The sequence below is a fragment of the Eubalaena glacialis genome, chromosome 18 (genome assembly GCF_028564815.1).
Source record: "Eubalaena glacialis isolate mEubGla1 chromosome 18, mEubGla1.1.hap2.+ XY, whole genome shotgun sequence".
NCBI classification, from domain to species: Eukaryota; Metazoa; Chordata; class Mammalia; order Artiodactyla; family Balaenidae; genus Eubalaena; species Eubalaena glacialis.
In genome coordinates, this window is record NC_083733.1 from 69,691,438 (window position 1) to 69,704,362 (window position 12,925).

General features: G+C 41.1%; 1 protein-coding gene across 5 annotated transcripts in view; it reads left to right on the forward strand.

The window, feature by feature from the left end:
• Positions 1–12,677, forward strand: part of LOC133077929 (zinc finger protein 256-like) — a 67,172-nt gene extending 54,495 nt beyond the window's left edge. For 3 of the 5 annotated variants that reach the window (XR_009697812.1, XR_009697813.1, XM_061172739.1), the window contains 2 exons: positions 9,277–9,394; positions 12,533–12,677. Coding sequence is in view for 2 of the 5 variants with exons in the window: in XM_061172739.1 (XP_061028722.1) it covers positions 9,277–9,305 (29 nt within the window). In the remaining 3 variants the exon portion in view is untranslated. Of the gene's footprint in view, positions 1–9,276; positions 9,395–10,989; positions 11,221–11,830; positions 12,081–12,532 lie in introns of those variants that run through there. The other 2 variants (XM_061172740.1, XR_009697814.1) reach the window with 2 other exon arrangements.
• The last annotated feature ends 248 nt before the right edge of the window (positions 12,678–12,925 follow it).

The window sequence follows — 12,925 nt, forward strand, 5'->3', positions numbered from 1 at the left end:
GCTTATAGCCTTACAGGGGTTCTCTTGTATGTGATGAGTTTCTTTTCTTTTGCTGCTTTCAAAATTCTTTGTCTTTGACTTTTCAGACTTTCATTTCACTGTCTCAGTGAAGATCTTGTTGGATTGAATCTGGATGGGGACCTATGCGCATCATGTACCTGCATATCCTCACCTCTCTCTCCTGATTTGGTTGATTGTTTCCACCATTTTTTATTTAAATAAGCTTTTTGCTCCTTTCTCCATTATTTCTCCTTGTGGCACTTCTACAATGTGAATATTATTTCCATTGATGGCATCCCATAATTTACATAGGCTTTCTTCAGTCTTTTATCCCTCTAGCTGGATGATTTGAAATCACCTGATTCAAGGTCACAGATTTTTCTCCTGCTTGATCAAGTTGGCTGGTCTCTGTTGTATTTTTCATTTCATTCATTGTGTTCTTCAGCTCCAAAATTTAATTCCTTTTTTTTTTTTTTTTTTTTTTTTTTGTATCTTGGAACTTCTTGTTTTTTGTTTTTTGGCCACACCATGTGGCACGCAGCATCTTAGTTCCTTGACTGGGGATGGAACCTGTGCCCCCTGCAGTGGGAGTGTGAAGCCCTAACCGCTGGACTGCCAGGGAACTCCCATTCTTGGAACCTGTTGATTTGTTTGTGTATTTTTTTCCTACTTTGATTGAGTTTCTGTTTGTGTTCTCCTGGAGCTGGCTGAGCTTCCTTAAAACATTTATTTTGAAATCTTTGTCCTGTTGTTTATAGATATGCATTTCTTTGGGTTCACTTGCTGGAAACTTATGCTCCTTTGGTGATGTCTTGTTTCCTTGATATTCCATGTTTCTTAGAGCCTTTTGTTCATGTTTCTGCATTTGATGGATCAGTCACATCATCCGGATTTTCAGACTGGTTTTGGTAGGGAAAGACCTTAAGTTGGGTTGGTTACAAGGTCACTGGCTAGGTGGGGTGTGGCAGTTTGGGCTCTCAGAAGGGACCAGCCATGTAATGGTTCTGCAGCTGTCAGCTGAGGTCAGGGACACCAAAAATTATAGGGATTCTCAATAGCCAAGGCTGCAAGGTGAACTCACAGGTACCTTGCCCTGGTGAACCTGGAGGGTGTGACATCAGTACTGTGTTCAGATCATACCAGGAATGTTTCTCATTTACCCAGTATTTTTTTGGTTGTTGCCCGCACCACAGCCTATGTGTACCTCCCTTCCCCACTGTTAAGCCTGTGCTGACTAGTCAGTTTTACTCCACTGTGATATCTACTCTGACTTCCAGCCCAGGGACAAGCCCCATGTTTCTGGACTTCAAATCTCAGCCATTCTCTCATACCTCCTCCTCTCTTGCTCTGCAACTTTGGTCCGCATGTGCTATGAGGTGTCCATACATCCTTAAATTGGCCTTGAACAGCAGCTATTCTACTGCAGTTGGTTTCTCCTGGGTTTGGACATATGCTTCTACACAGTGTCACATCACCAGCAGAATAGGTCCTGCAGGAATCCTCTGGCATATGAACAAGTTCTAGAATATGCCTCTCTACTTGGTGCTGTACCCTATCCTAATGTCCTTCCCCTAGTGAAGTGTACCATTCTTTTGCCTTAGAGGCACAGTCATGCCCAGTAGCTGCTTCCCCAGTGGAATTACAAATCTCCTTTCTGGAAAAGCATCCTGTAGACTCATTCCTAGATATGACACATTACCTTTATGATGATGTTGTTCCCTCTTTATAAAGTCAACATGTTTATTTGCATGTATTTCACCACCACTTATTTGCATTCAGGTTGCTAATGTGGAGCAGAGGCACCCTTTCAACGAAGCGTTTCTATAAGCATGTCACAGGCCAGGACTCCTAAGGCACCTTCGTTTTCCCAGAAGAACCACTCCAGTGAGATGTGTAGTCTAGTCTTGAGAAGTATTTTTCACTTGGCTGAGTGTGAAGAAACACAACACAGCCAGAAAGTGTTCGGGTGTAGAATATGTTTGAAACGATTTCATTTTAGTGCAAACCTCCAAAAACACCAGAAGCAGCACATGGAAGAGAAATCCTTCAGTAACACTGCATTCAGGGCCTTGTTTGTGAAGAGCTGCAAATGCCATGTGTCAAGGAAGCCCTTTACCTGTGAGGAAGTTGGGAAAGACTTTCTGGCCACCTTGGGACATCTCCAGCCACAGACCCCTCACACCAGGGGAAGCCAAACAAGATTGCCCAGTGTGAGGCAACTTTACAAAGCAGAGAAAGTCATTACAGCCGGGGAGAATGCAAGAAAGCCTTCAGCCCGAAACATGCAATTGTTCAGGACCAGGGTGTCCACCCTGGAAGACACTGTTTTGTGTGCAGTGAATGTGGGAAGACATTCAGGTACAAATCCTCATTTGTTGTGCAGCAGAGAGTGCATACTGGAGAAACGCTTCATGTGTGTGGTGAGTCTGGCAAATCTTTCAGGCGAACCTCAACCCTCTATCTGCATTGAAGAATTCATACTGGATCAAGGCAGTACAAGTGCAGCAAATGTGGAAAATCCTTTAACCAAAACTTTGTCCTTATTTATCCCTGGAGAAGACACATTGGAGAAAATTGTTACTTGTGTGTGCTTACTTGTGTGTGCTCACTTACTAGTGAGTGTGTGCAGTTTCCTAGCTGTAGATCCATCATAGTTCGAGAACGGACAGTTCACACTGGAGAAAGGCGTTATGAGTGTACTCAATGTGGGATATCTTTTTGACGAAAATTTTACCTCATTGTACACTGGAGAGTTCACACAGGAGAAAGACCTTTTGAGTGCAGTGAGTGTTGGAAATCCTTTAGTCATCAATCTTACCTCACTCAACACTGGAAGGTTCATAGTGGAAAAAGGCCTTATGAATGCAGTGAATGTGGGAAATCTTATACTTCTCACCCTGGCCTTTATTATCATTAGAGAGATCACACAGGAGAAAGGCCTTATAAGTGTAGAGAGTGTGGGAAATCTTTTACCAGTAGGAGGAACCTTCGTTATCATCAGGGAGTTCATACTGAGTGCAGTGAATGTGGGAAATCTTTTTCATCTAGGTCTGGTTTCCGTTATCATCAGAGAGTTCACACAGGATCGGGGCCATATGAGGGTAGTGAATGTGGGAAATCTTTTCCCCGGAGCTCTGCACTCCTTCAACATCCGTGTTCACAGAGGTGAAAGGCCTTAAATGTGTGGTGAATGTGGGAAATCCTTTACCACTAGTTCCACCCTTTGTTATCATCAAAGAGTTCACAAGCAAAGCCTTATTCGTGCAGGGAATTTGAGAAACTCTTTCCTAAATAATTCACCTTATTATACATGGTAGAATTTGCACTGGAGAAAGGCCTTGAATGTGCAAGGAAATGTGTAATTTTCTTGTTCAGGGTAACAACCCTGGAAGAAACTGAGGAGCCACCCATCTGAATTCAATCTCATACATCCAGTTGTCCACAGGGGGAGATACCCCTTAAGTTTCAGTTATGTGGGAAGCATTTGTGGCTATACTGCACTTTGTAACCTGTCCAGGGCTTTTCCCAGATTTATGTCACTGTCCGTTTCTGTGGCTATTTTACCTGTATCGCCTGGCAGGTCCACACAGTGTGCATCAGTCACCAGCCCAGTGTGCTCAGGGAAACTGACCTCTGTTCTTCCAAGTGTTGGAGCAAACTAGGAGTAGGTCAGTCCCTTCGGGGTTGGTGTTCCCCTCTCTCTGACTACGTGTACAAAAGCCTGAAGGAATGTTGGCCCAGAGAATATCATAAGAATTCAGCTGACCATGTGCAGAGAAGGACAACACTTTTCAGGGACGTGTTCTCACTTGATCAGTTTTTCCAGCTAGCAAGTCACCAACCCAAACTGTGTGCCACGCATTGTTTTGGTTTGTATAATACGGGTGCCTTACTGTTTAAGGCCTGTTTTGTTTTGGGAGTTCTGTGTACTGCAGGAGGTTTTTTATAAGGAGATTTGGGCTCCACAGGCATGGGCCTCAGGGAGGATAGTACGAGGGCAAAAAGTGGCTTGCCGTTTTTGGCCAAATTTGCATTGGTGCCAGTGAAGTCGTAGGAGCGAGGGCAGGGCTTTTTGGTCCTCATTTGAAGCCTGGATGCTATGAGTTTTAGGAGACTCAGACATCACCGTGAAGAGGAGTGAGATGTGACAATCTCAAGTTCTTGGAGCAGCATGAATTTTTTCCCCTGTTCACAGGGGGTTTCACAAGAGATGTCAGCACTGTTGAGAGGAACCTCCTCCTTGGTTTTGCAAAGAGTATGTGCCCTGATGTCCATAATTCCATGCGTGACAGTCACTGGTTGTAAGACTATAGGGGCCAGGGGAAACTGAAACTGCTACAGAAACTGGGTTAGTAGGGAGCAGAGGAAACAGCAGCCAGCTCATTGGAATGTGCCTCTTCTAAAAGTGCATCCACAGATGTCTTTGTGATAATGACCGATGTGCAGGATCAGCGTGTACACAAATCTCAGGACCTCCAGGCATGTTTATGTTGTGTAGCTGAGGTCATTGTCAGAAGAGATAATTGGAACGTTCTGTGGATTTTTGTAGCTGCCCTGAAGTGTTCGCCTCAAAGCCATTGTTGCACAGGCAGGAAAAGGTAGAGAAAAGTAGTCCAGGGATGTGGCTGTTGTGAGCCAGCCAGCATTCCTGTTGACTGAAGTGGAAATGTCCTTTATTACTCGCCAGTATTTGCTGCCACCGAGGCAAGACTGACCCCCAGAGGGCATGACTAGAAAGGTGGTGGAGCAAGTATAGGGTTGCCAAATCTGTTTTCCAAAAAAGTGGGACGTACAGATTTTCTTAGCTTGAAGTGTTTTTTAAAGCTTTATTTAGGTGTAATATACGTGTAGAGAACTGTACTTTTTTTTTTTTTTTTAATATTCCCTCTTCCTCACAGCTGCAGCAAAGCAGAGGTTCTTTTTTTTTTTTAATTAATTTATTTATTTATTTATTTTTGACTGTGTTGGGTCTTTGTTTCTGTGCGAGGGCCTTCTCTAGTTGTGGCAAGCGGGGGCCACTCTTCATCGCGGTGCACGGGCCTCTCACCATCGCGGCCTCTCCCGTTGCGGAGCACAGGCTCCAGACACGCAGGCTCAGTAGTTGTGGCTCACGGGCTTAATCGCTCCGCGGCATGTGGGATCTTCCCAGACCAGGGCTCGAACCCGTGTCCCCTGCATTGGCAGGCAGATTCCCAACCACTGCGCCACCAGGGAAGCCCCGAGAACTGTACATTTTTAAAGTGAAGTATTTGATAAGTTTTGAGATACACATGATACCTGTGAAAACATCATCAGAGTCATGGTAATGACCATATGTGTCACCATGTATTTGCCTGATTTCCTTTTATAATCTGTCTGTCCCTGCCCTTCACAGCCCTCCAAGCAACCATTGATTTATTTTCCCTTGTAATATCTTTACGATTTCTATAATTTACATGATGGAATCCTAAAATATTTACTTTTGTTTTCTCCTGGTTTTTGTGTTTTGTAATTATTTTGAGATTCATCAATGATGTTAAATGAGGAGCTCTTTTTTTTTCTGTTTTTTTGAGTAATATTCTTACCATTAGATATAACAGTATTTATCCATTCACCTGTTTATAGCTATTTGGGTAATTCCAAGTTTTGACTGTTGAAAATAAACTAGTACAAGCGTTTGTGTACAGTTCTTTTTTTTTTTTTTTTTATGTGGTGGATTCATTTAATCCTCATGACCCCATGTACAGTTCTTAATATGGATATTTGTTTCCTTTATCTTTTGGTCCAAAAATTAGATTGCAGTGTTTGAGTCACAAAGTAGGTGAACGTTTAGCTTTTGAACAAACTAACAAATTGCTATCTAAACATTGTACTTTTTCTTTTTTTTTTTATTTTTATTGGAGTATAGTTGATTTACCATGTTGGCTTTTTTTTTTTTTTTTTTTTGTATTTGTAACAGTACTTGTATGAAGGTTCCATTTCTTCTACATCCTAGTGAATACTTAGTTGGTCAGTGGTTTTTTTTTTTTTTTAAACTTTGTGTTTTATTTTATTTATTTATTTATTTATTTATTTATTTATTTATTTATTATGGCTGTGTTGGGTCCTCGTTTCTGTGCGAGGGCTTTCTCTAGTTGTGGCAAGTGGGGGCCACTCTTCATCGCGGTGCGCGGGCCTCTCATTATCGCGGCCTCTCCCGTTGCGGAGCACAGGCTCCAGACGCGCAGGCTCAGTAGTTGTGGCTCACGGGCTCCACGGCACGTGGGATCCTCCCAGACCAGGGCTCGAACCCGCGTCCCCTGCATTGGCAGGCAGACTCAACCACTGCGCCACCAGGGAAGCCCCGGTCAGTGGTTTTTTATTCTAACTCTTAATGAGGTTGCCGTGCTTTCTCACAGTTTGAATTGAATTTTCCTCAGAACTCATGATTAGCGTCCTTACAGATTTATATTTGCTATCTTTGGTAAAATGTCTCCTTTTATCTTCTGCCTATTCTTTTTTTTTTTTCCTTTGGCTGTGCTGCACAGCTTGCAAGATCTTAGTTCATCAAACAAGGATTGAACCTGGGCCCTTGCGGTGAAAGCTCCGAGTCCTAACCACTGGACTGCCAGGGAATTCCCTCTTAAGCCTATACTTTGATTAGTTTTGGCTATTTTCCTTTTCTTTAACGACTAGGACAGTGAAACAACAGATACCCATTTTACTCATTCTTAAGTGACTGCTTTATGGAATAATTGGTTTTAGTACTTGAAGAACATGTCTTGAGTTTTTTCAGTGTTTTTGTTACACACAATGTAATGCACACATGTACCATACACTCTAAGATTAATATGCCAGGAGAATTTACTATTACTTCTAAGTAAACTTGATGAATGACACCCCGCCCCCAGCCTCTTTTTTGAAGCATTTATTAAGAAGAGCTTATAATTGTATATATGTTTCTCAAAGACCTGAGAGCTAATCCTTTGAAATGTAAGCATCAGGATCAATTAGGCCTCTGTTTCTCAGTCTCTTTGGAACGATAGAATCCTAGTTTTCGTAATTACCAGCTATCAAACACGGCTGCACTAATCTCGTTTATATTTCCCATTCCTTTGTAGTGTTTCAGTTCTATGAATACTGAGTTCCCATCCTCCCTGTTTCCTTAGTCTCCCTTTATTTTAAAAAAACTATCTTAACATATTTTTTTTAATCTTGAAGGTGGTTTTTTTTTGGCTGCGCCACGTGGCTTGTGGGATCTTAGTTCCCCGATCAGGGACTGAACCTGTGCCCCCTGCAGTGGACGTGTGGAGTACTAACCACTGGGCCGCCAGGGAATTCCCCTCATTCTCCCTTTAAAACACCTGATCACCTCTGCAGAAATTACGATTGAGTTCAACTCTTTTTCCTGCTGTCAATATTTATTGAATAAAATATGTTTTTTTCCATTTTTGTTTTTATTGTTTCAACTAACATCTGGCTGTGTTTATCTTTGACACCATCAGTCTCAAAAGGGAACAAGGAAACATGCTAATTTGGTATAGTACAAACGCTGCATTGTTTAAAGATGGAGCATGTATGAGAATGGTCTTCTGAGTCTTGAACTATCTCATTGGGTTACCAAACTCAGGTTTGGCTGCTCACAGCTGAAAACCAATAATGGAGAAGGAAGTGTCAGTAGAAACGAAAGATGTTTTAATCAGAAAAGCCGGCAATCTGGAGAGAAGGTGGACTCATGTCCCGAGACCAACTCTGAAAATTCTGGTCAGCCATTCAGCCATGACAGTTTTTTTTTTTTTTTGGCCACACGGTATGTGGGATTTTAGTTCCCTAACCAGGGATCGAACCCGTGCCCCCTGCAGTGGAAGTGGGGAGTCTCGATCACGGGACCACCAGGGAATTCCCAGCCATGACAGTTTTTAAAGGGAAAAAGTGGGGAAGAATCTCAGTAAATCGTAAAGGCAGGAAGTTGGTTTCTGCATCATTCTCCATTGCATTCAAACTGGCTGACTCTTCGGATGTCTTGCCTGTGGGGTCTGCCTGCAGGATTGCGTAGGGAGCTGTTGGGGTTATTCTTCATTCTTCTTTGTGTTTTTTTAAAGATTTTTTGATGTTGACCATTTTTGAAAGTCCTTATTGAATTTGTTACAGTATTGCTTCTGTTTTATGTTTTGGTTTCTTGGCCGCAAGGCATGTGGGATATTAGCTACCTGACCAGGGATTGAACCCACACCCCCGGCATTGGAAGGCGAAGTCTTATCCACTGGACCGCCAGGGAAGTCTCAATTCTTACTTATTTTAATCTAGGAAAAGAATGAACAGGTTAGACAAGGTGTGGTGTGCATTCAGGAGAGTATAAGTCAGGAGTTAGTTTAAATTGTTTAGTGATCTCATTCCTATAATTAGGTTCTTTCAAGGTGAGGGGGGACAGAAATGGGCAAATAGGAAAGGGGCAAAAGAACCACTTTCAAATGTTGGGAAGTGATTATTTTGTGATTGCAGGGACTTACATAGTTGGGAATTTGTATTATCTGTGTTAGCGTTCTCTGTAAAAACAGAAGCAGGATATATAGATACAGTTCCATATCTGCGAAAAAATATGTTTCATTGGAGAGAAAAAGTCTTGGGAATACTCTGAGTTGGAAGGGTACATGTGGAATTCAAAGAACTGAAGGAAGATCACTGTCTTTTGAGGATATTGTGTGATGGGGACAGCAGGTAGCAAAGAAGCAGAGAAAGTAGGTATCTGAGGTTATCTCGAGGATCAAAATGATCCCAGTTTGTCAGGGAGATGATGACTCTGTGAGGGATTAATCAGGTAGATCAAATAATCATACTTGCGTATGGTAAAAAGTACTAAGTATTGAATTGAAATACATTTATTAAACTATACTTTAACACCTTTTAATGTTTATTTCAATTGGAAGCTTTCTGTTTTTTTTAAAAGTTCTTAGTAGTAACGTATTTACAGAATTTAGAGTATTCACTGGGCAGCTTTTGGAAGTTATGTTTTTACAAATGTCACTTTTAGAAATTATTTTGAGCCATTTGCACCTGCAGGATACTTTCAAATAGTTGAATTCTCTTTGCCTGTTTATCCCACAGCTTTTCATAACTTCATTGCATTTTATTACCACTAACATTTATTAAGATAATGATTTTCGTATGTTGAAGTCCTAACGCCTTACTGACTGTATTTGGAGACAGGGCCTTTAGAGAGGTAATTAAGGTTAAATGAGGTCATAAGGGTGGGGCCCTAATTCATTAGGACTGGTTTCCTCATAGGGGGAGAAGTAGACACTAGATGTATGTCCACAGGGACAAAAGGTCATTTGAAGACACGGTGAGAAGATGGCCATCCCAAGCCAAGGAGAGAGGCCACAGGAGATACCAAACCTGTTGACACCTTCCTCTCAGACTTCCAGCCTCCAGAAGGGTGAGAAAATAAGTTTCTATGGTTTAAGCCAGCCTATCTATGGTACTTTGTTATGGCAGTTCTAGCAGATTAACACAAACATCATTAATGTGTTCTCTTTACCAAATAAATAATGAGGCTCAACATTCAAAGAGACAGGAGAGACAATTGGTATAATTTGAAAAATGGTGGAAAACTATAAATTAGCTTTGAGGGGAAGGGAATTTAATATGGAGTTTCCTATTTTGTTTCCACTACTGTTGGAAACCAGAACTTAGCTCCAATTTGCAAAGTCCGAAAAGAAGCCCAGTAGAGAAAGTCAGGCTTTTAAACTCAGAATCATTCTTATTTCCTACAGTGTGTTGTGGGTTACAGCTGTCATGGAGTAACAGGGTCTGACTTACCCTCCTCTTGTCATCAACTGTAAAACTACAAAATAAGAGGAGTGGCTCCCTGCAGGCATTGGAGAAACAGTGCGGGGCTATAACCCTGAAGGAACAGGATAGCACTCCAGGTCAGATCACATCCTCCTATCCTCCCACCAAGACATTTTCCAGACCTGCACAGGGAAGCAGAGCCCAGAGAGCAGAAGGTGGAGACAACAGAGCTCAGGGCTAGGCAGTCAGCAGGAAATCCTGTGGCGGAGTCCTCTCAGGGAGATCCCTCCTTGGATGGGCAATGGTGGGTGGGAGGGAATCTGAAGCTTTAGGCCAGGCTTTGTCAGTCCCACTCCCCACAGAGATGGAGACCCTCCATCTCACATCAGTGGTCAGGTGCACATAGGTGCTTCATAGGCTGAGCCCCTACTTCTCCCTCCAGAGGCTGATGCCCACATGTTAGCTCCCAAGCGTGTAAGGACGTTTTCAGGAACAGATCTGCAGGGCAAGATGCAGCCAGCAGGAAGTGCCCCCTCCCACCCGCACCCCCCCCCCCAACTCTGTACTGGGCACGACAGCCAAACCTGACCTCAACTAGTGAGGCGGTACAGCCTACCTCAAGAAACAAGAAAAATCCCAAATAAACAATCTAACCTTACACCTAAAGGGACAATAAAAAAATAAATGAAACCCGAAGTTAGTAGAAGGAAGAAGTTATAAAGATCATAGCAGAAATAGATAAAATAGAGACTGTAAAGACAATAGAAAAAATCAAAGAAACTAAGAGCTGGTTCTTTGAAAAGATAAACAAAATTGACGAACTGTTAGCTAGACTCACACACACAAAAAAGAGGGAAGGCCCTGATAAAACCAGAAACAAAAGAGGGAAAATAACAGATACTACAGAAATACAAAGGATTATAAGAGACTATTATGAATATCTATACACCAACAAATTGGACAACCTAGAAAAAATGGATAAATTCTTGAAATCATACAACCTTCCAAGACTGAATCAGGAGGAAACAAAATCTAAATAAAGCAGTCTTTAGTACAGAGAATGAAACAGTAATCAAAAAGCTCCCAAAGCCAATCCAGGACCAGACAGCTTCACAGGTGAATTCTACCAAATGTTCAAAGAAGATTTAATATTTATCCTTCCCAAACTACTCCAAAAAATTGAGAAGGATAAACTTTTTTTTTTTTTTTTTTTTTTTTGCCACTCCATGCGGCTTGCAGGATCCCAGTGCCCCAACCGGGGATTGAACCCAAGTCCTCGGCAGTGAAAGTGAGGAGTCCTAACCACTGGATTGCCAGGGAATTCCAGGAAATACCTCTGAACTAATTTTATGAAGCCAACATCACCCTGATACCAAAACCAAAGACAACACACCGAAAAAGAAAATTACAGGCCAATATCTGTGATGAACATACATGGAAAAATCCTGAACAAAATTTTAGCAAACTCAATTCAACAGTTCATCAAAAGGATCATACACCATGATTAAGTGGGTTTTATTCCAAGGACAGAAGAATGGTTCAACATCAACAAAATGAAGGATAACCATCTGATCATCTCAATAGATGCAGAAAAAGCATTCAACGCTATTCGACGCACATTCATGGTAAAAACATACAACAAAGTGGGTTATAGGGAACATACCTCAACATATTAAAGGTCATATATGACAAGCTCACAGTTAACATCATATTCAATGGTGATACACTGAAAACTACCCCTTTAATTACGACAGGACCAAGACAAGGATGTCCACCCTTGTCACTCCTATTCAGCCTAGTATTAAAACTCCCAGATCCATTTTTATCCTTTTAGAGGATTTGGGGGGCTTGATTTTTCTTGAATCACATAAATAAGGAAACTTTAAAATAAAATTGGCTGATTATCATTACACTCATAAGTGATTTTTCACATAACCTGCTTTTCCAACATCAGGACCTTCATACATATGAATTTATTTTTTGTGAAGTGTTTTTATAATAACAAAGATTGGAACTAATCTGATGTCTGTCCATGGAAGATTGAATAAGTCATAGTGCATCCCAAGATGGAGCATTAGACTGCTGTGGAGGTGAAGAGGAAGTTCTCTTGACTGCTGCAGCTCCAGGAAATACTGTTAGGTGAAAAAGAAGAAGATGGAGAACAGGAAGAAGGGGAAGAAGAAAATGTTACAATATTTTGGGCAGATAGCTTTATTTTTCTAAGAATGGAAGGAAAATTAATTTATGTTTCAGTTGAGTGTCATTATGGGTGGATTGGCTGATAGTACAAGGACCTGCTGAATATATTGATATTAACGACAAAAATAGAGGTAAGGAGATATCTTGTTTTTGGAATACCATATTTAGAAAAAAGTAGCAATGACCCCATATTAATAATTCTACCCAAATAGCAAATCTAATTCTAACCCACCCATTAAGTACCTGTTTATTACAATACATCATGAGGCAGTAAGCTTAATTAGTCCATGTTAAATTCTGTAAGATATAATGAACACTTTCATGAAATAAAGTATGTTAAGATAAAGGAGGCAGGATATCTATGGAATATAATAAAACCTAGACAATATATTAAGTGTGAAACAATGGTCAGAAAAATCAATGCTGATTCCAACAAACTACTCTGAATATTTAATCAGCACATCAGAATTTGAATACTGACGTGGCATTTGATGATTTTAAGCAATTACCATTTAACTTACGTGTGATTAAGATACTATATGTTAAGTAAAATATCCTTCTCTCTCTTTTTCTTTTTTTTTAGCCGCACCATGTGACTTGCAGGATCTTAATTCCTTGACCCGGGATCGCACCTGTGCCCCCTGCAGTGGCAACGTAGAGTCCTAACCCCTGGACTGCCAGGCAACTCCCATCCTTCTCTTTTATGAATATTCATTGAAGTGTTTAGAGGCACAATCATATAGCTTCTTGAATTTTCTTTAACATGATTTGGAGGGAAATTGGGTGGGTTTATACATGAAGTAAATTTGGCTATGGGTGGGTCCTGTGAAACTGTGATGGGTTCACTTGGTTTATTTTATCAATATTAACCCTTTCTCTTTCATAGATGTCTGAAAATTTAAAGTTAATATTTAAAATGTCATTATTTCCATAATGAACAAATACTGAAAAACAAATATTTTCCCTCTATTTGCTA